The following is a 24,887-nucleotide window of genomic DNA, read 5'->3' as shown; positions in this document are numbered from 1 at the left end:
AGCAATTAGTTACCTATTCAATTTATGGTATTAAATGATTGATAATATCATTATTGAAGTTTTTGACAATTTGCTTAAATGATAGCTCCACAAAAAGGCGAAGTACATTTAAAGGGTTTGATTTCTGTGTAGGATAAACTTCTCCAGCATCCGGAAATACCACCTACCCACACAGACACCAAAACTTCATTGCCACCACCATCATCCCCAACACCATCATCATCCTCACCCCTACCACCGCCACCACCATCATCATGGATTCCACCGCCACACCCTCATATCAGTTACATGTGCCAGTTCATTCCCTTTCTTATTTGGCCTAGCTTTTTGAAATTATTACTTTACTAAACTACACAGAATTTTGTCCTTTGAGACCAAAATAGTTTTCTATTTTTCCTATCTCTAATAGGATCGAAGCATATACACATAAATGGCAAATTTTCCCCCATAATTCTTACTAACAGTCTCTAAGGTACACAACTCAGGAGTTATGGTCTCTTCCCTCGTTAGATGGGGAATCTCAGAAAGGTGCTTCCCTTCATGTCTGGCCCACTCACGTCCTCAGATCTCAGAGGACAGCCTGAGCATCTGTGTCAGGGATGAAGTAGGGAACAGCTCAGACCCAGTGCTTTTAAAACAACATTCTCCGCCAATTCATTGGCAGAGTTTAAAATATAAAATAAAGCTACTCGATGACTGATGGAATGCCTCCTTTCTATGAAATCCCTTACACTTTCGCTTTGGCGAGTTTGTTTCGAGTGGCTGTGTTATTCTGGAAAACACACAGCATCTTTCTGTGGCATATACATTTTGCTGCTGAACAGTTGAGGCTACTATGTTTTGCTTTCTTCGATATGCAAACCGAGACGTGGAATTAAACTCAATGACTTATTTGCCTCCACCCATCTAGTGTCTCCTGAGAAAGAAGGGAACTCAGCACGCTGCGTTCTACTGAGTTCTTCAAAAGTTACATTAAAAATAATACTGAAGTCACGGGGAGGCGTTAGATCTATTATTTCTGTGCTGAGTCTGCATTTTAGAAAAACGTAATTAAGGTCCATACGTCTCCCTGTGCACAACTCTTTTCACACAATTAGGGTTTTGACTTTTTAGATATGTACCTATAAGGTAAATATTCTTTTTTTAATATTTTTATTTATTGGCTTGAGAGAAAGAGAGAGAAACATCACTTTGCTGTTTCACTGATTCATGCATGCATTGGTTGATTCTCCTATGTGCCCTGGCCGGGAATCGAATCAGTGAACTTGGCATATCGAGATGATGTGCTAACCAATTGAGCTACCCAGCTAGGGCAAGATAAATATTGTTTATGAGAGCCCAGGCTGCAAACACATGTTGCAGATGGTGCTAAAGATTTTAGTTAAATTTGTCTTTCAAAGACAATGATTGCATATTATCATTAATCTATATTTGTAGTGGAAACTCCTGACCACTTTAAATCTATCCTCCCCTGCTATTTTCCATCTTACAAAAGTACCAGAACAGTTACCAGTGTGTGAGTGAAATAATGAAATATTGAATGCATGGACACCTTATGTACCTCTTTCACACATACTCTCTCACTCGACAAAATTACAAATGCCTTATCATTAACAGAACTCTTGACAACTTCTATAGTTTTTCCTGATAATCTATTGTCCCTGCCAATAGATCTGATTGTTAATCTATAGATCTAATAGATTGATAATCTATCATTATCAATTTCTTGCCCCTTTTATGCCCTTGCAATAGTAAGAAACCAAAATGCTAAACCTGAATATTTCCTGAATATGAACATCATATCCTAAATATATTCACAAAAATCATCTGAGGACCCAAATTAACTGGCTGTGAGAAAAAAAGAATAAGTGCCAATTATCCTTCAGGAGCTTTCTACTGAACAGGCACAAGCCACATGGAGTAGGTGAAAATGAAATGGGGGTTGAAGATATGACTCCGTTTTCAACTGAAAACACACTCGTTCTCGAGGCGAAATGTGGCTCCTCGAACTCTTCTTAGACCAACACAATGTGCTGGGTAAAGGCTAACAATTTCAATAAATGAAAAAACGTAAGAACAGAAAGAAAGGGTGCTAAAATCTCACCAGAATAGAAGGAAAGGAATATTGGAAACTTGGAAATTAGCCATTAAAATCTCTTCCTAGAGATGAGCCTTGTTCAAAGTTAAGAAATAGTTTTAAGTGGTCACCAGTGGACAAACCAGTCATTCAAAACATGTGTGCGGCCAGTGCCACAGTGTACAAATTATTAGGGCACTGACTTTGATGCAGAAGGTTTGTATAATTGTCGAGTAATTTGGAGAAGTAGGTAATATTTACCCCTTAAGAATATTGAGTAACAAAACTGAAATAAGCATGGAGCATTAAATACCCCCTTGGAATTTTAAAAATCACAGTGGATATAATTAAGTTCAACTTTAATTCATTCCAACTTTCCTAAGCTGTTTGAACTCTAACAAGGGACCAGGACTAGATGACTCCCAGTGGCCTTCATCATGAACTTATAGGTCAGACATATCTTTTGAAGTCACAATTTGCCTACATATAAATTTATTCCCTCTCAGTAATTGATTGGGACATGTGACAATGTTTCTCACATTATTATATGCCCAGGGCAGTTTTATCTGTTACATTTCTTCATACACAGATATGCCTGAATATTGTGGCCAACAGAACCATAGCATCCGTATGATAAATAATGTGAACTTCCCATAAATTCTCAATAGTAAAGCTTCATCTAACAGACTTAAAGACACCAACTAATTTATGGGGAGGGGGTGAAATAAAATAAAGAGAATCAAAGTAGCTTTTTCGGTTTATGCAGATAAAATAACCAGGCACTTGCCTGAATTTTTTGTTTTCCACTGAACATACTTTAGGCTATAGCTTTCAAATTTCTTTGGCCTCGACTCACAGTCAGACATACATTTTACACACAAGCATGTATAATTAAAACAATTTTCCAGGTAACAAAACCCAGCCTACTAAATATTATACATTCAAACATTCTCTATTATATTCTTTTCCATTTTATTCATTTAAAAAATGTTCTAGACTCACCAAACTGAATTTGTGAACCTCCAGATCATAATAAGCAGTTTGAAAACACTGCTTTTGGCCCCCAAAACTTTTGATAACTACTACGGAAAATTAAAGTTTCCTAACAGGATCTAATCAATTCTTTTATCTTACCCAGTGTTATACAAACAGGAAAATTAAAAGGGGGAAAATATTAAACAATATTTAATAATAATATTAAATAAACATTTGCCTTGACATTTTTCTCCCTCCCTGGGTAATAAGAGGCAAAACTCAAACAAGAGAAGAAGGATGTTACGGGAAATAAACTACAAAGGATAAAAAAAAAAAAAAACACCCTAAAACTGCATTCCCACAAAGAATCCCACTTGTGTGAATTTTTTTACTCTTTCAAAAAGTTCCATACCATTTTTCATACGATTCTAAAAATATCTGAATATCATCTATTGCAAAAAGTTTAAGGTGGAGCACATTATAGTGATATTATTTGCCTCTGGGATGATGAACAGTTTTGAATAAAGTGTGATCCCCTTTTTCCTTGACCATACTTACTTTGCAATTATTAGCAAGGCAGTAAATAATCCACCAAGGAGCACTCTCATTAGTGCCCATTGAAATTCAGTGGCATTAATTTGCAATAAAAGAACTGAAAATTAATGGAAAAGAAAATAGTTTCTGGAGTCCATCATAAGGTTATGGAACTGACAGTGTAGCAGTGGCTTCCTTCCCGTTAGGGAGCTTAAAAATGTGTGTGAATTTGATGTGATGGTTACATTGTGTTCTAACACCATTTTTTTTAAAAAGTGGGCAGAATAAGTTCTTTTTCTCTTTTCATGTTAACCCTTTATGAAAACAAGGCAAGTGAATTTGAAAAGTTGTGTTACTTTTAAAGTTTTTGAAGTTCTGATTGTTGTTTATCTTCTAAGTGACCGCTTGGGCTGAACTTGTGTGACTATGCCATGCTCAGACACCCACGGAGGGGGCTGAAGGATATTGGGGAAGTTCAGAAACCGCAAGAACCTGCCCTTCAGAATCCTCCAGGGCCAATCTGCAACTTTCTCCTCTTTCTTCTGCTATAAAAATATCTCTGGAAATAGAACTCAGACTGAAACACGGTCCACGACTTACATGTAGAAGGGTCCGGGGGAGGGAGCGGGCCCATCAGACACCAGTGTACAGTCCGGCAGTGCCTAACTCAGCACCCAGCCACGTGGGCGCCCTGAGGTCTCCCGCGTGCTCTCCCGGGCATCCCTGTCGGTGGGGGCCAAGGCACAACTATTCACCAGAAACACCCGCCCAAGCCCTCCCCAAGTCAATCAGGAAGACAAGGAAGACACTATCAAAGGGAAAATGGGAGGGAGAGGGGAGTGGGAAAGTATGCTTTCTACCAGGGAAAAAAATAAGGACACAAAACATTTGTCACTTAAGTCACAAGTGTTCCTGTGGGTCCTGAACTGCCAAGGCTTCTTCTACAGCTGCTGAGAGGGGCAGAAGCCACTGTGGGGCATTTTTGGCCTGGCGGGCACGAAATACAATACAGCTAGCAGGGGGATATTTAAAAACCTCTCGTGCCTCAGTGCAGCACGTTTCAAACTGACAGGAAGCCTGTAAAGTTTTGGCTGTCCTAAGTCACACACCAGCAACCTGCTCCAGCAGGACCCAGCTAGACAGCTGAGAAGACAGAAGCTCAGGACCCATTCAGCTCCTCTATTGATCTCTGAGGAGTGCAGTTCAACCAAGCTTTGAACATGGACTGGAAGGACAGTGAATGCTAGGACTTGTTCCGCCCCCTCCACCCACCAAAAAATTATCATCATCATCATCATCATCATCATCATCACGGGCATATTTGCAATTCAAACTTCTAGACGAAAGGAAACGTTTCGAGTACATTGAAACAAAATTTTTAGACAGAGAGACAGACAGATAGATGGCAGACAGATCGACCTGAGCGCCCCTAACCCCCCAAGCGCCTCCAGCCTTTAATACCAAAGCGGGATGTTTACTAGGGTCTCAAACCACCCTGTGTTTATTTGCTTTGGGGTGTTTCTCCCCACAAGTAACTGCTGCTTTGTCAGGTTTCCCAATATTTGCTTGGTTAGGAAGCGTACGGGGTTTCGGATCTCTCAAGCAGACAGCGCGGTGGAGAAGTAAATTTCCTTTAAGCTGCCAAGCTAGAGAACTTGACTCTTCAACGCGAGATCCACAAATAACCCCGGGTGTGGCTGCGCGCTAGCCCTCGGGTGGCGCATCCGCTGCCGGTGGCCCCTTTGCGCGGTGCCAGCCCGGCCTGCCGCCTCCCCCTGGCTCACTGGCTCCCTCCCTCCCGCCCGCCCACCAGGCGCTCGGCGGCCACCCCGATGTGGTGCTGCGGGCGGAGCTGGTACCTGTAGAATGCGGGAGGGCCGGCCTCGCGCACGGCATAACCGTTGGGCTCGTTCTCCAGGTAGTAGGGCACCTGCTGGCCGGTGGGGTGCAGGTAGGGTGAGAGCTGCGTTGGCGGGTGTAGCAGCACCAGGGGGCTTGGTGACACTCTGTTGAGCGGAGGGAAGCCCCCCAGGCCGTTGGCACCGAACGCTGTGGTCTCGGACCCAGGGCCGTAGGCTAGACTGGACTGGCCGTAGACGGGAGCGGAGGCAGCAGCAGCAGCGTTGAAGTCGTAAGCGGCGCCCTCGGGGTAGTTGTAGACAGTAGGCTTGCTGCTGTCCACGTACACCTCGCCTATGGGTCGCTCCAGGGGGATCTTGAGCTGCGGGCGGTTCAGGGGCTCCAGGTCGTTCCCTTGGATCTGGTGCAGCAGAGCCATTCCGGATGCTTTGGTGTGGAGGGTCATAGTCATGGTTAGTGGCCGCGGGCAAGGCGCAAACCGTCTCTCCGCACGGCAGAGGGCTCAGCAGCCGACCGGCCACCTGAAAGAAGAGGACAGTCCTCCTGGTTACAGACGGCGCAGCGCATGTCCCGCCGAGACCCCGTGCCTGAGCCGGGGTGCCCTGGACCCCTGCGGCCAGAGGCGAGCAAGTGCAGCCAACTTCCTGGGCTCCCGGTCTTCAACTTTAAGTACGGATCTCCCGGGCTCATAAGCATTACAAAGGTGCTGGAAGCCGGCCAAGGACTGTTACCTTGCACTGACATTGGATTAAACATCACTCCGGGCTCAACTCGTTTTTTTGGAGCGACCCCAAAGAGCAGCTTCCCTGAACTTTACTTGTTGCTGCTGGATGGAGGCTGGATTTCACTGCAGGAGGGAGGGGGCGCAAAGAGATTTCCTAAAGGTGGCCCAGAGAAGACGGTGTTTGAAATGAACTTGGAAGATTAATCCAGGGGCCGGCTTTCTCTAACGTGCCGCCTTATGTGCTCGGTGCCAGACTCCAGTCTATCTCTGTTTGTCTCCTACTGTTTGATTCACTCTCCGCGCTGGCTGCAAATCCGTCGTGTGTACATAGAATGACCCTGGGGAGGACCACTCTGTAACTGAGACATGGAGATAGACTGGGGTGTGCTGTTGCAAATGCAGCCAGCCACAGACGGCTATATTTAGCAGCTGCACGGAGGGACAGGAGGCATCTGCGGTGAAGAGGGGCAGAGATTCAAGGTGTTCGCATAGGAAGAGCTGTATTTTAATAATCAGTAGACTGCTGATGGGCCTCACTTTGCTCATTTACAACATTCTCCCAAAGTGGTCCCTTCCAGCCAGGACCTTCTGCAAGTCCCCTAGCGCGACTTGGATGTTTGATTTGGGCCACGGTACTGTATGTGCTCCCATTAGGAATTCCCATGTGAGTGAAGATTTCCAAAAACCTCTGGGTAGGTGCACACGAGAGTGTTCGAGCCTTCCACAGGTTATGCAACCAAAACTTCAGAAAACAGAATATGAAATGTGACCCTTTTTTACAAAAGGTAACCTCAGGTCATTTACCACATCTTTGGCAATCACGTTCCACTCTTGGTCTAACCCACAAATTTTAAATTGCAATGATGCAATTCTGCTCTTTAATCCTAAAATTGGACCCTCTCAGTTCACATGGGCAAGGACATGCAGAATCAAATACCCACATGAAAAAAAAATAGAGAAAAGTTTTGAACTGAATCCACCATATATGTATCTCAAAAGATGTTGTGTACCCATAATTCTTGGGTAGTTTATACTTTCTAAAAAACTTCCTTTGCCCCAGCCTAATAGACTCTGATACAACTATTAATACTTTGCTTTAATTGTTATCCCAAATACCGGACATAGTACCTGACAAATACTATAACAGGTTCCTGGCATATGTTACTAATGGTAATACCTTTGGATATCTGTATACTAATAAGTGCTCATTTTACCTAATTCTTATGAGAACAGGCAGATCATTTGGAGACAACATGCAGATGTAGCTGATGCAATGTGAAGCCAAAATTGAACTTGGCATCAATAACTATAGGTTGTAAGCAAAGAAAGGGTTAAAACCACATTAGGTGAATCACAGATATTTCTCTATATGGCCAGCAACCATTACTTTCCCAAGCAATTTTTTTGCAGATGATTTCGTTTCCGTAAATCACACTTTCAATTTTCAAATGTCTCTTCTAAACCCATGCAAAAGCACTTCACATAGGGCTCTTTACAAATCTGAACCTGTCAAATTATATAGAAATTACACAAAGAATCCTACAAGTCCTGCAAGCAAAAGAAGATGCACACAAAACCTCCTGGAAAACAGCAAACCCTTCTCTCCCCGCTAGGATACAGACCCTGGCCAGAAAGGTAAGTTGCTTTCTCAAAATGCTAAAGCTGCAAAGAGAGGAATCAAAACAATCCTACCCTGCTGGATCAAGAGCGTCTTTCCAGAAAGGTTCCATAAGCTCGCAGAAGACAAGAGCTCAGGACAGGGAGCGTGAAGGAAGGAACGTGCTCGCATGTGCGTGTGGGTCTGTGTGTGAGCGAGGCAGAGCGTGTGTGCATGTGTTTGTGTGTGGAGTGGCAGGGATTCGGGAAGCAGCCAGTAGGCAGGGCACTTGGCAGCCCCCTCCCGGCAGACACAGAAGCCGGGCTGCCGCACAGAGCTGGATGAATGGCAGCGAGGACTGAGGAGAAGCCGGCTGTCTGCTCACGGGGAGCAGGGTGGCACAGCCCGAGTCAGTGTTTTTGGAGGGAAGCAACCCTCCAGCCCCCTTTGCTCCTATCCTTGGAGCCTGGAAAGTGACCCGTGCTTTCCATGGCCATCCTAAGCAAGAGAGAAAACAGGCTTGCTGTAAATAAATCATAGGCTTACGGCTAAAATAGAATGCCAGTCAAAAAGTGTATGGATATCAAGTTTACAAAATGTCACTCGGGTGGTTTTTCCTAAAGAATATAATTTAACAATAACAGCCTTCTGGGATACACTTGGACCGAGTGCCTTGCTGGCCCCGGCCCCCAGTCTCTGAACGGACACACTATCACCATGCCTCCGACTGCACCAGGAAACCAGACTTTGGAATAAATGTTTTGGCGTTCTAGGGATGTGTTTCCAGCTGAAACGCAATACTCCTCCACCTCGTTAACCAAACCCACAAACCTTTCCATGAATAGCTCAGTTGACTGCTTTCTGTAAACATATGAAAAAATATATTAAAAGCTGGGGTGTAAAGATAAGACAAAGGTGGGCACCTTGATCCTAAACTGATTGTAGGCTTTGTGATTGTACTGGCATTGACCATGGGGAGGGAAGTCTCTCCTTTCCTGATGGTGCCCACATGGCACCTAGTCCTCAACTTCTCCCTTGACCATGGTACTAAGACCCAACAATAGGGTGTTCCCAGTGTGCCTTTGCCCAGGGTCCCAGGATGCATGACTCCTAATGGAGACTCTGTTGCCAGACATTAGTCATTGTCTTGGGTATTAAATGACTAATCACAATGCCAGGAGTGGCCAGTCTCTGGCCCTGGGACCCTATGCAGTTACAGAAAGATTTATGAGTGGCTCTGGAGGCCAGTACAAAGAAAGAAGTAAAATGTTATATTTAAAAAGTTACAGAAACATTAATGATGTCACACTGCAAATAGATTTTTCCTGCTGTGAAAGACCTAAAACATCACACTGTTCAAGCACAGAACTCCCTCCTCCATCAGCACTAAAGACAAAGATTGAAAAGAAAAAGTTGCTCTTTGCAGGTGACAGGGCGAATCCTAACTCCTCCTTTAGGTCAACAACGGCCACCTGTGCTCAAGGTCAGTCCAAAGTCACCAAGCATGTGCAAGGAAGGGAGGAGAGGAGAGGGCAAAACAAGGAATAAGGGTCGGGGGGGAGAAGAAAGGGGAAAAGGAGAATCACCAAATATTATTCTTGAACATAGGGAGGATAAGAAGCCTAGCTTTCTGCCCTGACTGGTGTAGCTCAATGGATTGAGCGCGGGCTACAAACCAAAGGGTCGTGGGTTCAATTCCTAGTCAGGGCACATGCCTGGGTTGTGGGCCAGATCCCTAGTAGGGGGCTCATGAGTGCAACCACACATTGATATTTCTCTCCCTCTTCCTCCCCACTTCCCCTCTGTCAAAAAAATAAATAAAATCTAAAAAATAAAGAAGCCTAGCTTTCTCCTCTATATACTTATAGACCTTTGAGTATTTTGAGGCTAACCATCAAAGTGAATACAATAAAGGCAGTTTTTGTGAACATTTTCTCTCCCTCAGTCTCTCTCCTCTTCTTGGTAAGATTTGTCCCCCAGTCCTGGTGACAGTGCCGGGGGGAGGGTGGCAGTGCTGCCGCACTTTGCCCGTTTTCTTCTAGTGCTTCTGGCATCAGCCTCGCAGTGCCTCCCATCTCCACCTTCCCCCTCCACCACGTGGGATAGGCCCTGCCTTGACACAATGGTACTTGCAGGTGGAGAAAGGTCAAGTCTACTTCTCCGGCTCCGCCTCTGAATGCGCCTCCAGACCCACTTTTCTAGTGGTGTCCTTGGTGTCACTGGCTTGCTCAAAATGTGACTCATCATTTTCTCCCCACCCCCCCACCCCCGCCCCAACACATGGTGTTTCTTTCTCTCAACAAACCTGGCCTGCGAACAGCATCATTGTGCCTGCAGTCACCCAGGTTAGAGTCTCACAGTCTTCTCTGAGGGCTTCCCAGTTCCTGAGCACACGAGCTTGGCCATCTATCCTCTTGCTCTTCTATCACCCTCCTTCAGGAGCTCCAGTGTGTAAGAGCTCGTGGTCCTCCTCCCTGCAGTGAAAGCCTCCTAGGGCCCTCCGCCTCCTCCCTCCCCACAGTCCTTCCCGTATCCTTCCGCCTTTTAGTTTCTTGGTTTCTACTGCTCAGGACCCTCTTCTCTGACCTGTTCCACCCTCCACCCCGATCGTACTTCCCAAAGAGCGCAGGCCCTCCTTTCTTTGCATAAATGTATCCTGTCCAGTGCATCTGTTCCCTGTGCGGCTTGTGCTTCAACCAAACGAAAACGAGACTCCAGGCACTCAGAGCTTTCCTGATGCCTCTGGCCCCAATTTGGCCGGAAGGCATACCCTTTCTGAAGGACCAGCCCCAAGGCCGCCCCATCTATAGCGCCTTTCTTATTCAAAGGGAATTTCCTCTCCTCTGAACTCCCATGGAATTTCTCTTGCATTTATTACATTATTCATTGAATTCGAGTTATTATTGTACAGGGTGGGGCCAAAGTACATGTACAGTTGTGAGTAGGCGAAACAGAGCTTATTCTTGGGCTATTTATTTATTATTGTATTCTTTTCCATACCAGCAACTGTGAACCTACTTTTGCCCCACCCTGGGTTTGTCATCCCCTCATCCTGCTCAGGAGCTCCTGGAGAACAATTCGGAGGTTCCCCGAGTGCCTAGCAATGGGCCTGGTCATAGCAGTTCATCGAAGATTGGCTGATGGATTGATCCAAATGCTTAAAAGAATAAAATAATATTAGATCACTCTGAATAACTGTCTCCAGAAGCTAACTGGCCATGTGGTGTTCTATGATTTTCAAAACTGTTTTTGCTAAGATATCATCTTCATCTCCTCATACCGACTCAGATCATAAAGTCAAAATTCAAATTTATACCATCTCGTGGATTAAGCCTGCAATTCTCGGCAGTGTGATTCACAAGAGAGTCCTGATTTTGTACTTCAGAACCAGATAATACTGTGACCAAACATAGTCTCTGCTCCAGCTCCATTAAAAGCTTTTGCATTTACAAAAACATTATTCCTCCAACAGAAACACGAAAAAAAAAATAAATGTGGAAATATTTCCAAAATAGCTTATATTCCTAGAAATGTTTCCATCACATTGAGACATAAAAGTCTAGCTATTATTTTTATTATAAATGCTCTGTTTGGGAGCTTGGCCTGGTGCACTTATTTGACACCATCTATTTTCTTCTACAGTAGAAGACGAACGAAGAATTTCCTTTTAAGTTTCTGCTCATTTTAAAAGTAGTTCAAGCCGTTTGTTTTCAGGGCTTTTGATGAGCATGCAGACTTTTTTCAACTGACCTTTGATTTTTGTTTTATGAGGTCAAATGTACATGCAGTGAAATACATGTAGCTTACGTGCAGGGTATGGGAAGTTTGCACAGATGCATGTGCCCGTAAGACAACTTCTCGGTGAAATTACGGAGCATGCCCATCACTTTGAGGAAGTTCCTTTCATGTCCACTCTTGTCGACCCCTAACCCCTCTAGACAACCACTGTTCTGACTTCTGTCACCGTAGATGTATTTTTGCCTCCCCACCCAGAGAGTGGACCGCATAAACTCCCTGTCCAACCAATGGCACAAGCAGCCAGGTGCTGGGCTTGTAGCTTTGCCAAGGCATCAAGGCACAGAGCTAGTCTTCCCTCAGTCTGACCCCCCTTCCAGAGAATGGCTCCCTCAAGGCCACAGAATTATTCACACACTCTACTCATGGACCTTTTTAATAATAACAGGCTTTACATGATCAAATAGTATCTAAGCCTACAAAGATGCAAGTTAATGAGAAGCCAAATGGAATCAGATTCTTAAACAGCCTTTTTTCCCTACCACCACTCCAAACTAATTTTCTGCATGATTTATGCGGAAAGAATCAAAACCAAAAGACTTACTTTCAGAAAACCTGGGACCTTGATGCTATTTCCTGGCTTCCTACCCAGGATTTGATGGAGACAGTCTGAATTTTTGGTTGTCAAGCAGATTGGCTACTTTTTACTGTGAGGCGATGAGAGATTCAGATTTAATTGACCAACTTAATGGAATTTAGTAACTTTCTTCTTACGTTCTCTTGGAAAACTTATTTTTGAAGTATTTTTGAATCTTTTTAATAAAACGTACTTATATTGCATGCGGCAGAAGACGATTTAAAAAGTACTTTCACTATAAGTGCCATCCATGATAAAAAGAATTCCAATTATTCCAATTATTATTACAGTGTGTCCCTCTTTCTCCCTTTATCTGTTATTTACTTGAGGAATCTCATTGCCAGCTTTGGGTATTATTTCTATATAGACATCAATATCCAGATTGTGCCTAAAATGCACATTGATTCCAATAGTCCTGGCTAATACGAAGGAGGGCCATTACACACACACACACATGCACTTACACATCTAGTTAGTAATCAACCAAGAACAGAGCTGGCCCAATTTCAGAACCAACCTTAGTCAAATGGAAAAAAGGAGATTTGTACATTTTGAGCCTTTTTAGGCCTTTCTTCCTGCTTTGTTACCACAGTCATCTGGATAATTGGCTCCCTCCCACTCTCCCTAAGCACCCAGGGACCCCCATGCTAGCCAGTGTTCCTCTCCTCTCTCAACCTCCTTAATTACAATTGTATTGTGTCAGGGAGGTGATATATTTATGAGCATGCCAAGGACTGACTCATTTATTCAATTCACTCAAAAAATATTGATTACCTCCTACTTACCATGACTACTTCCCTTTTTTCTTTTTTTCTTAATATATCAGCATTCTACTGCTACATCGCAAAATGCCACATACGCAGCATTTAAAAAAATGTATATTTCTTATCTCACAGCTTTGGTGGGTCAGGAGTCTAGGCACAGCTAAGCTTGATCTCTTGTCTTGGTCTCACAAGTCTATGATTGCACTTGAAGCTTATGGTTCTCTCCCAAGCTCACAAGGTTGTTGGGAAAATTCATTTCCATGCAGCTATAGAATTCACAGTAGCTTGTTTTGGTTTTGGGGGGGCAAGAGGGGGCCAGCAGGAAATGTCCTTTTTTCTAATCATTATTTTAATTTTTTAATTAAATTGGCATAATTTAATTGTTGGCACTATTTAATTATAGTTGGCATACATTAATATATTAGTTTCATGTGTATACCCCAGTGATTAGACATTATATAATTTATTAAATGATTATCCTAATAAATTTCACACCCACCTGACATCATACATAGTTATTAAAATACTACTGACTATATTCCCTATGCTGTACTTTATATTCCCATGACTACTCAGTAACAACCAATTTGTACTTCTTAATTCCCTTACCTTTTTCACCCAATCCCCCAACCTGCCTCCAACCTGGCAACCATCAAAATGTTCTCTGTATCTATGAGTCTCTTTCTGTTTTGCTTGTCTATTTATTTGGTTTTTATTCAATTATTGATATATATGTATTTATTGTCATATTATTATTCATATCTTGATTTTTTTCTTCTTGTACTTAAAGAAGACCCTTTAACATTTCATATAATACTGGTTTGGTGCAATGAACTCCTTTAGCTTTTCTTGTGTGGGGAGCTCTTTATCTGTCCTTCAATTCTAAATGATAGCTCTTCTTGGTTGTAGGTCCTTGTTTTTCATCACTTTGAATATTTCTTGTCAACCCCTTCTGTCCTGCAAAGTTTCTGTTGAGAAATCAGCTGACAGTCTCATAGAAGCTCCCTTGTATGTAACCAGCTGTTTGCTGCATTTAATATTTTCTCTTTATCTTTAACCTTCTGCATTTTAATTACGATGTATCTTGGTGTGTTACTGTTGGATTAATCTTGTTCGGGATTATCTGAGCTTCCTGGACTTATATGTCTATTTCCTTCACCATATTAGAGAAGTTTTCCATCATTATTTTTTCAAATGGGCTTTCAATTTCTTGCTCTCTCTTCTCCTTCCATCAAATTCACAATGCAAATGTTGGTGTGTCTGAAGTTATCCCAGAGGTTCCTTATGCTATCCTCAATTTTTTGGATTATTTTTTTCTTTTTGCTGTTTTGCTTCCTTATATTCTAAATCATTAATTTGATTCTCAGATTCATCTACTACACTGTTGATTCCCTGCAATGTATTCTTCATTTTAGTTAGCATCGCCTTCATTTGTGACAGCTCATATTTTATGCTGTTGATGTTCTCCCTAAGTTCATTAAGCATCCTTATAGCCAGTGTTTTGAACTCTACATCTAGTAGAATGTTTGTCTCCATTTTGCTTAGTTCTTTTGCTGACATTTTGTTCAGTTCTTTCATTTGGAACATGTTTATTTGTCTCCTCATTTTGGCAGCTTCCCTGTGTCTATTTTCTATGTATTAGGTAGAGCTGCTACATCTCCCAGGCTTGTAGAATGGCCTAATGTAGTAGGTCCCATGTAGGGTCCAGTGGCACAGCCTCCCTAATCAACCAAGATGGGTGACACTCAAAGTGTACCCCCCCTACTGTGTGGGTTATGTACACTCTCTTCTTGCAGTTGAGCCTTGATTGTTGTTGGCATGTCAATGGGAGCAATTTACCTCCAACCTGATCAGCTTCAAGGACTGCTGTGACTACTGACCACCAATCTGACTACCGTAGAAGACCAGCTATGCAGGGGCCTACTCCACAAAGCAGGATGTATCTCAGTGGGGCCGTGGTGCCCACTGAGTCTACCCCTTGAGTATGTTTCTTATGGAGGTGGTTAGATAGTACTTTGACGTGACCTAAAGCTGTCCACTGGGTACACTGGTTCTGAGGCCTCCTAGGAGGTTCAGTCCAAGATCAACTGCTGCCTATGTTCTGCCCAGGGCACCTAGTATGAGCTACAAAGCACTGTGCAGATAGCTGCTACTTGTGCTAAGACTGGAGGTACCCAGGAAAGGCCAAGCTTCAAACCAAGGCCAGCTGCTGACAGTGCTGGGCCTGGGGCCACTTCATGAAAAGTCCATGGCATACTGAGGCCAGATTGTGCTGTTTGAGAGATTTTAGGGAAATCCGATACAGGAGCCAAGACAGGCAATTCACGTGGAAAAGCCACAGGAAACCACTTGGGTGGGCCCAGAAGTTGGCTGGGGTAGAACCTAAGGGAATCACCAGGGTGGGGCAAATATTGTGTGCCAGGTTAATGGAGTTTCATTTATGGTGCCTGCCTGCCAGCACCATGAGGGAAGGGCTCATCAAAGGAATAATGGCTTCTGCCAGCACTTTTGTCTGGGAGAAAGTTGCCCCCCACCCCAGATCTCCCTCTGATACCAAATAATTCATTTCCTCCTTGTATGTCCCTAGTCCCTTTCAAGCTGCTTCCCCAGTGCTGCAACTGAGAGGGATTAAGTCCAAGTTAGTCTATGCATGGGCCTCTTTAAGAGGAACTGCCTGGTACTCCAGACAACTCCATTTTCCTCAGCCCCAATCCTCACTGGTTTTTACAGCCCAAAGTTATGGGGACTTCTCTTTATGACACTAGAACCCTGGGATGGGGTCAGATGTGGGGCTGGGACCCTTCACTTCTCTACAGTTGAGATATCCCTCCTAATTTTAAACCACACTACACATGGGTTTTGGACTAGCCCATTCTGCATCTCCACCCCTCCTACCAGTCTTGATGTGGCCTCTTCTTTAATTCGCTAGTTGTGGGACTTCCATTCAGCTAGATTCCAGGTAGTTCTGAATGATGGTCATTCTGTAGTTTAGTTGTAATTTTGATGTGGTTGTGGGAGGAGACAAGTACCACAACTACCTATACTGCCATCTTGACTGGAAGTCCAGGAGACTCTCACCATGACTCTTTCTAAGTATTTGGTCCTATCCTAGTTAGCTCAGACTTCCATAACAAAATACTATGGAGTCAATGGCTTAAAAACAGGAATTTATTTTCTTAAAGATCTGGAGGCTGAAGGTCTGAGATCAAGGTACCAACATGGTCAAGTTCTATTGAGGACTCGCTTTCTGGCTGAGGACTGTGGCTTTTAGACTGCTGCCTTCTTCCTGCATCCTCACATGATGGAGGTAGCTGATCTCTCTCCTTATAAGGCTCCAGTCTTCTTGGGTTAGGGCTCCACACTTATGACCTCATTTAAGCTTAATTAACTACTAAAGACTCCATCTCCAGATATAGTAACACTGGAGGTTAGGGCTTCAACATGTGAATTTTGGAGAGTTACAATTCAGTGTACAGCATGCAACCAAAAATAAACCAAAGATCTCTGCCTTCAAAGAGCTTACCTCTAGGGGCTTAGTGTTTAGTCCTATTGTAATGTCCACTCATACTCAGCCTCTTCTATCTTTGCCTCTGTCTGCTCTCAGGTGTTGGTGTTCCTCTGGATTCAGCCTTTACGCCCTATTGTCTCCTCTATACTTCTTCCTCTGAATGATCTCAACCATTCCCAGGGTTCTAAGTTTCATCTATAAACTGCAGGCTTAAAAGTACAAGTCTCCAGTCAAGATATCTTTGTCGGCTAGGAGATCCACATTTCCAGATACCCACTGGACATTTTTACTTGAGTGTTTATTCATTCAATAACAGCTTTTGAGCACCTACTATGTTTAGCCATTTAAAACTCAACTTGTCCAAAATTAATTTATGTTTTCCCCAGACCTACTTCACCCTCTGTGTCCTATCTTAGCAAATGGCATTTCTGTTCACATAATTGTACAAGCCAAAAAAAAATATTCCAGCCTTCAGCCTTGAACCTTTCTTACTCCCTATAGTTTATCTGTCATAAATCATTTTTGTTTCCTAGATCTCATTGGAATATACTTCCTTTTCTCTTCATCATTATTATTTCCAGGCCACTATCTTCTCTTCCAAAATGTGCTTATAGCCTTTCTCTTGCACTACTCATTCTCCACCTTGTGGGAAGAGTAATCTTTCTTAAGAGCAAAGAACTTGCATTATTATTCTCATTTCCCCAGAGTTCTCACCCACTCTCTCACAGGTGCTGTATGCCTGCCATATTGAATTACTTTCAGGTTCCACCAACTCTCTAGACTCTTTGTCTAAATATTTACATATGTAATTAACTCTGATGGAAACATCCTCTCGTCCTTATTGGCATGACTTTTTCCTACCCATTTTTCAAGTCTCCTTTAAGACATCACAGCCACCAGGAAGACTTCCTTGATTTCCTACAAATGCCTATAGCTTTTTTTAAATCCTCAGTTATACTTTTTATCATGCTATTGGAATTTCCAGTGTATTTCCCTGTATCCTCCCACTAACCTATAAATTTTTAAAAGACACACAGGGACTTTTTTTCCCCAAGTCACAAGTCTATTACTTAGTACAATGCCTGATGCATAGTTGGCCCCCAATAAATATTATTTGAATAATGAATGTTTAAGCCCCTTTGAGACAACACATTTGCCTTTTTAACTGACATCCTCAATAGCAACACACACACACACACACACACAAAAAGGTGAATATAATGGCTATAATTCAGAACAGAGCTTTCAAGAAAAATTTAGAAGGAGTCTCATATTTTCTAGAATAACCCAGATTTCTTACCTCATAATGGGCTATTAGAATTGATGACCTTTTCATTGTCAAGGCCAATATTTTTATTGTATTTATAATGAAACTGAGGCCCAGAAAGTCATAGGAGACTTGCCAAATGTCATACTTGCAGAAGGCCTGGTTCAGAGGACCTGGACTGGAACATGGGTCTCCAAATAGAGAATGCACCATTCTCTCTATACCACCCCTAGTCTCTCCTGGTGGACACTGCATTCCATCTCCTTTCAGGAGGGGCCATGATCACCATAATCAGGATATAATATTGGTGGTGGCTCAGAGGGCTACTCTTGGTTGTAAAACCCCCAGATCTTTGGAAAGCACAAAACATTTTCACATTATCAAATCATTAATAAAGAAACAGGGAGAAAGGTTTGAGAACATAAATTAGAAACATTGAGACAAATGTGTTTAGAGAAGTGACTTGCCTTACAAAACATGGAGAGATGAGTTGTCTACCTCCCATTTAGTACTCCTTGAAAGTCAGTTCATTAAGGTCTGATTTTTACATCCATATAATTTGAATTTAACTTTCTATAGAAAAACATTAAAGCCTTTTTGTATTTGTTAATTGTAAAAAGTTGTAAATGGAATACCTTTAATCAAATAAAATTAATTGCTTTACTGTATGTTATACATTTGAATTTCCAAGAGAATCTATTTTGAAAACATTAAATGCCTTTCCATTTTGCTATCACACTCATCAAAGAAACCACCTTATAATCAAAAAGTGCTAACCTTCCTAAAAACCATACCTTCATAAAAGAGCTGGAAATAGTATTGGGAATAACACTACAATCACTCAAAAACTCAAAAGAATTTAGTGGCAAATGTTTGGTCTATTCTCAAATAAAGACATTAATTTTAGTGACATTTCCCAGCAGCTTTTTGTACATAGAGACAAAGAAAGGAAATAATTCCACAAACTTTTATGCCAAATGCTAATAAATGGCTAAACTGTGCACAATGTAACATTTTCCCCCTTTCTCCATCCTGTCCTCAATTTCCTGTCCTTAATACACTCTACCTCTTTCTTACATGCTCTCAAGCCTATCCCTTCTGCAAGGTCTTTGCAGGCCAGCCTTGATCACCATAGGTCACAGAATTAAAACCCAGAATGCTAATCAAAACTCACAGCAGAAAAGAATGCTTAGTCAATTTGTTCTCTCTTATATGTGTGTCCTCAATTCCCTTAGCTCTCTCTTCAACAGCCCCGGTCACTGATACTTCTTCTTCAACACAACCTTCTCATGCCTCCGTTTTCATGGGGTGTCCAGATTTCAAGTTGGGTTGGTGGGGAGAATTATTTCTGTTAGCTCTGAGCTAGTACAGTATGAGCATGGTCATCAGTTTTGGAAACTTCTCTTTCAGATTGGTTTGACAAGAACCGAATCATCCAAAAGCATCCTTTTTCTAGAGTTAATTTTTTATTCAACCTCACCAAAGGCCTAAGGGAAATTCAGCTGGTTGTCAATTGCACATCTACCATGTGCTTTATGAACTTTATTTCACTTAAATTTTTTAATTTATTTTAAGTATATAATGGAGTTTGTATTTTAAACTTCACAAGGTATTTCCAAAGCCATGTTGAGAAAATCATCTCCCACTTATCCCTGCCACCCACCAATTTCCATCTCTAGAGGCAACAGATGTTACCCATTCTTTAAGTTTTCTTCCAGAGATATACCATGCATATAGGTCTTGCTCGCTCTCTGTCTTCTACATCTTTTTAAAAATAGTAACACATACCTTGTTTTGTGCCATGTTTTCTCATTTTCATCAGCAATGTATCTTGTATATCTATTTTGCTGCATAAATATCTTCCTCATTTTTATGGCTGCATATTATCTCAATGTGTAGAAGAACCATAATTTATTTTACCAGTTCCCCATGAATGGCAATGAACTTTCTCTCCAATCTTTTGTAATTATTAGCAATGCTATAATTAATAACATTGTACATAAGCCAATTCTCACAGGAGTAAAGATTAATTTTAGTAGATGTTGCCAAAATGTCCTCAATGGCAGCTATATAATCTGAACACCCACACCCTCACAAATATGGTGGATCTTTGAAATTTTTTATGTTTCTCCAAATAGTATCTTCAATTTCCATGTATTTTTAATTCAAACTTGCTTACTGTGATCAGGGCTGAGCATCTTTTCACACTGAGTTCAAATACTAGCTCTATCAGCTAGGAGTTGGGAGAAGTTAGACAAATTCAAGTCTTTAAGATTGATAAGATGGGACAATTCCTAACCCAAAGGGATGTTGCAAAGATTAAATGCAATCATGTAAGACGTGCACATTCTTCTCATTCACTTCCACCACTATTTTTTTTCAGAAGGAGGAGCTAATAATACATGAAAGCTAACAATAAGTTTAATAAAGGGAAGAGTTGTATGGCCCAAAGGTTTTAGATAAAATAAAGTGCTATTGTTGAATTGCTTACTTCCTTCTACTCCAAAATAACAGTGTGCTTAACACAACATCATTGAAATTCAGTACAGATCAGGACTGTTTCCTTGGGGATTAAAAAAAAAGCCATGCAGAGTGGCACCTTAGGTGTGGAGAACAACATTAACACCAGAAGCAAGCTATGTATACTTGGAAAACAGAAGCTTACTTATGACTCCAGAGTGTTTTGGAATGAATTGTTGAAATGCCAGTTTTTACTATTTTACAATGTTTTCAAATCCATTGCAAACCACTTTCCATGGCTCCCACTGAGGCATTGTAGAGCACAAGAAAATATCCAGCATCGGGCTTTAAACCTCTGTAAACAAGTGGTAGATTGTTGACAAAATCATGTTTGTCATGTTGGGAAAAGGATGGCAGCTTTCATAAAAATAAAAAGAAAGATTTTGAAGCAGATTGTCAAATACCAGGTATTGAGATGCTTTCATACACAGCTAAATGTTTGGGACTCAAATGGCAAATGTGTCTACAGGCTAATTTGAAATCCTTTTACATACAAAATTATCAGTAAAATTGAAATTGCAACTCACTCCATTTTCTTTAACCATATCTTTTAGTCCTTCCCTTTATGTCGTATTAATAAATGTGACCACTGGATTTAGAGATTGTGGGTTCCAGTTAGAGATGAGAAAACAATGAATGTGACCTTCAACGCATATTTAACTTAAAAAGTTTTATATTTATGCCTAATTTTTCATTTTTACAAAAGAAGCCAAATAGTTGGTTTTATATTAGAAGAGAACGCTACTGTTATATATCTATAAGTTTTTGGCTCCACACTGTAAATATCAAAGAAGGTTTTATACTGAGTTCTTTCCACAGTTAAACATACTCTATTCCAACATTTTAGAAATCAATGAAGAGAAAATTAAATAGCCTATCATTTAAAATATACTCTATTCTAAAGATAACCTCCTATTCCCTTAATTTTTAAAAAATGTGTCTTTATATTACAAGTACATGGATCTAAAGTTAACAACTTAGCCAAGTAGACTTAATTCTCCATGGGGAGTAGGTAGGCAACCATCTATTACGGGATTTGTCTTTGAATTACACATGTGGTTTTACTGTTGTGTTTCTTACTAGCTTTCAAGATCCTCATGGACCCCTAGCACACTGCCTGGCACATGTTTGATGCTCAGTAAATATACCGGAAGAGAATGAATGAATGAAAGAAATTACCTCAACTTATTTAGCTTCATATAGAAAAGAAGGCTTTTTCGGTGTTTTTTTCTGTTGTTTTGAGTCATATAGTATTTAGCAGATGTTCATCACTATTGGATATATAGCACAATATTCATTCCTTAAGAAGTATAGGGCGAGAAGGCTGCTCTGATCAGCAGATGCCCTGAAAGCCATGTGTCTCCAGTGTCCCAGCCTTGCCCTAACAGCTCAGGATAGTGTCTGTGTTATTACACTGTGTCTCTGAGATCCTTGAGTCTCTGCTCCATCCACAGCATGGGCTGCTCCTAATGACCCCAGAACTGGCTGTGCTCCAAAAATTTGTGGAGGGAAAGGATAGAGCTGATGTGGGCCATGTGCAAGAGGAGCTCATGTGAATTCAATCTGCTTCCACCCCAAAGGGATTGCTGATGGAGGCAGGTGACCTCAATAGCAAGTACCCGATTCCTGAGTCTGAGGAGGGACCATCCATAGTCAGCCAGAAGATGTGATCTTTCCTGCATGGAGATATCCACAGGTGTAAGATCCCTAGAGCTGGGAGACAGAGAGTGTTTCCAACAAGCCCAGGAACGGGCCTCTGAGAGACAGAAGCTGCTCCTAACACCTGCCAGCCCCAGAAAGCAGACACCAGGTCACCACAGTATTTCCTGCCTCTTTCCCCTCCTCCTGACCTAACCATTTCACCTTCATAAGGATCAGAAATCCAGCTGGCAAGATGCACAGAGGAATAAATTTGACTGAAGGAAAAATAGGCCAACTGCCCTCTATCCCCTGCAGGCAGCAAACTTGTTTGGGGTCTGAACTGGGAAAGGGGAGGAGATGGGACATTAAATGGAACTCAAATGACTTGATATTTACATTGGACTGGTTATGTCAATTAGTGACTAGTGATCCTTTATCACTTGGCAATGACCAGAGTCTTGAGATGTGATTTACATCTCATCCAGGTAAACCATAGGCCCCATACAACAAATTTAGAGACACAATGAATACACTTTTTCTAGACTCCATGAGACCTGCTTTTCAACATAATGGTCATATTTATATTCTTTCAAGAGACTCATGCTTCTCATGTGCCCTAATCCCCACTGCCTTCAATAAATAGAACAAATGGATCCTATAGCTGATAGTTGAGGTTGACTGGAATGAAATTTGCAGAGCCAAGAAAGTCAACATGCATGCTACTTCTTTTCAAGGGCGCAATTGATGCATGCCTACCAGAATAAAATATGCCTTAACAATTCTTCACGTGTCAAAGTACAGATTCTTACAATAGGTGAACAAAAGGTAATCTAAGAGGCTCAGTATATACCCCCTGTATAAAGTGAAATGTCTCCTCCTTTCGTTGTTTGAAAACACAAAACTGGGAGGAAAGGGACATGTTCTTTCATTAACTACTCCCCAAATCAAGCCCAGCAAGAATGAAATAAATGAAGAGAGGATATGCTCATTTACAAGCATGCCTGACTCTACCAGGTCTCCAGCTCTTAGGATGCCCCCCTCCAGCACAGTTCCCTGCCCTACTGCTCACCAGGAACTGGGTCAAGGGCAGGGGAGGCAGCCTCTTGCTGGAAGGTGGACAAGAGAATCAGGCACGCAGGGTTTACAAAGAGCATCTGACTCTGATGTTTGTCCTGGCTTCCCTAGAATCAGAAAATTTCTTTCATGAAGCAGACCCACTATCAGCCACTTCTCTAGCTGTAATCTGGAGCAGACTTGTTGAGACTTTATTGTTAAAATGATGTCAAAGTCAGTATTATTGTGAGCACACTGTGAGGATAAGCCAGGTAACAACAGAATGGTCAGGATCTCAGAGGTCATCGGGTTTGACAGGTCACATCTCTTCCTTACTTCCCGCCCACATGGAGGGTGAGGCTCTCAGAGGCTCAAACATTCTTCTGTCAGACCCCAGCTTCTCGGCAGTCCCTGCTGCACCAAGCTTTTCCTACCATATAAGAAATTACCAGAGTGAAAAGGACATCAATACAAGAATAACTCCATCTTTGCACAGAACACACCTACATTGTTCAATGACTAGTATTTGAATCATACCCCCAACAAACCTCATTACACAAGTGTACCACCACAGTACATGTCAGAATTGTGTATCCATTATAATAATATCTTCTTTCTGTAGCCTGGGAACTGAGGCCCCCAAGGGTTACGTGGCTTGCCCAGAGTGGTAACCTAGAATCATGGTCTCATAACTCATCGAAAATGAGTGGAATTTGTGTTCAGTGTCACTTCCAAGAAAGTCTAGTTCTTACTTGCAGCATTCCTTAGCTTCAATTCATCCTAGGATCTTCCCAAAATTCCCCCTTGGGATTTGACCTGCTCAACAAAACTCTCAGCCTTTCAGAATGTGTAAGGTAGGTTTTTTGAGTGAAATGATCACATTGGGATGTTAAGGGGTCTTCTCAGGATTCACCATATAATAAAAAACATGTACTCTTATACCACAGTTCTGAAAGTATGGTTCCTAGGGCAATTGCGTCAATATCATCTGGGAATCTATAGAAATGAAAATTCTAGGTATAACTGGTTCTTTCCTTTTTCTCTCTTTTTAAAGATTTTATTTATTTATTTTTAAAGAGAAGGGAAGGGAGGGAGAAAGAGAGAGAGAAACATCAATATGTGGTTGCCTCTTACATGCCCCCCATTGGGGACCTGGCTTGCAACCCATGCATGTTCCCTGACTGGGAATTGAACCAGTGACCCTTTGGTTCAAAGGCCAGCACTCAATCCACTAAGCCACACCAGCCAGGGATCTTTCCCTTCTTTCTTATCTTTCCACACCTCAGCTCAAATGTCTTCCCCCCACTGACCACTCCAGCTAATGTGCACCTGGACTCCACTTTCCCATTCTAGCCTCTCACTGAACTGTCATTGGGTATTTTCCTACATATAGCAGTTTTCTCTCTGGGTCACTGGAGTGGTTAGTTTTACATGTCAACTTGCTTAGGTTATAGTATTCAGTTATTTAATCAAACACAAATGTAGATGTTGCTAGCAAGGTATCCTGTAGGTACAGCCAACATCTACATCTACAATTAGTTGACTTCAAGTTATCCTCCACAGTGCAGTGGGCCTCATCCAAAAAGTTGAAGGCCTTAAGAGCACAAGCTGAGGCTTCCCAGAGAAGAAGAAACTTTGCCTAACGATGGCACCATTAACTCCCACCAGAGTTTCCTGCATCCCAGCCTTCCCAACAAATTTCAGATTTGCCAGCTGCCACCACTAAAGATATGAACAAAAGGCAAGGACATGGGATCGAGGGCACTTATGAAGGGAGTGTCTAAAAAGAGAGCCTAGTAAAGTTGACCCTTAAACAACATGGAGATTCCCTAAAGCCACTGGCTAGGGGCTTGGTCAAAAATCTACATAGAACTTTTGACTCCCCCCAAACTTGACTATTAACAACCTACTGTTGACAGAAGCCTTACCAATAATATAAACAGTTGATTAAACTATATCTTGCATGTTATAGGTATTATATACTTTATTCTTCCA

At 42.0% G+C, this 24,887-nt stretch overlaps 1 protein-coding gene across 4 annotated transcripts in view; it reads right to left on the bottom strand.

Annotated features, from left to right (window-relative positions):
• ESR1 (estrogen receptor 1) overlaps positions 1-24,887 on the bottom strand; it is a 366,173-nt gene that overhangs the window by 237,672 nt on the left and 103,614 nt on the right. For 2 of the 4 annotated variants that reach the window (XM_045843476.1, XM_045843477.1), the window contains one exon: positions 5,446-5,967. In XM_045843476.1, the coding sequence (XP_045699432.1) occupies positions 5,446-5,897 (452 nt within the window). In that variant the 5' untranslated portion in view covers positions 5,898-5,967. Of the gene's footprint in view, positions 1-5,445; positions 6,116-24,887 lie in introns of those variants that run through there. The other 2 variants (XM_045843478.1, XM_045843479.1) reach the window with 1 other exon arrangement.

Source organism: Phyllostomus hastatus, unplaced genomic scaffold, assembly GCF_019186645.2.
Source record: "Phyllostomus hastatus isolate PE091 unplaced genomic scaffold, TTU_PhHast_1.1 phas_contig_40, whole genome shotgun sequence".
NCBI classification, from domain to species: Eukaryota; Metazoa; Chordata; class Mammalia; order Chiroptera; family Phyllostomidae; genus Phyllostomus; species Phyllostomus hastatus.
Note: the sequence above shows the minus strand (reverse complement) of the source record. Positions and strands in the feature narration are given on the sequence as shown.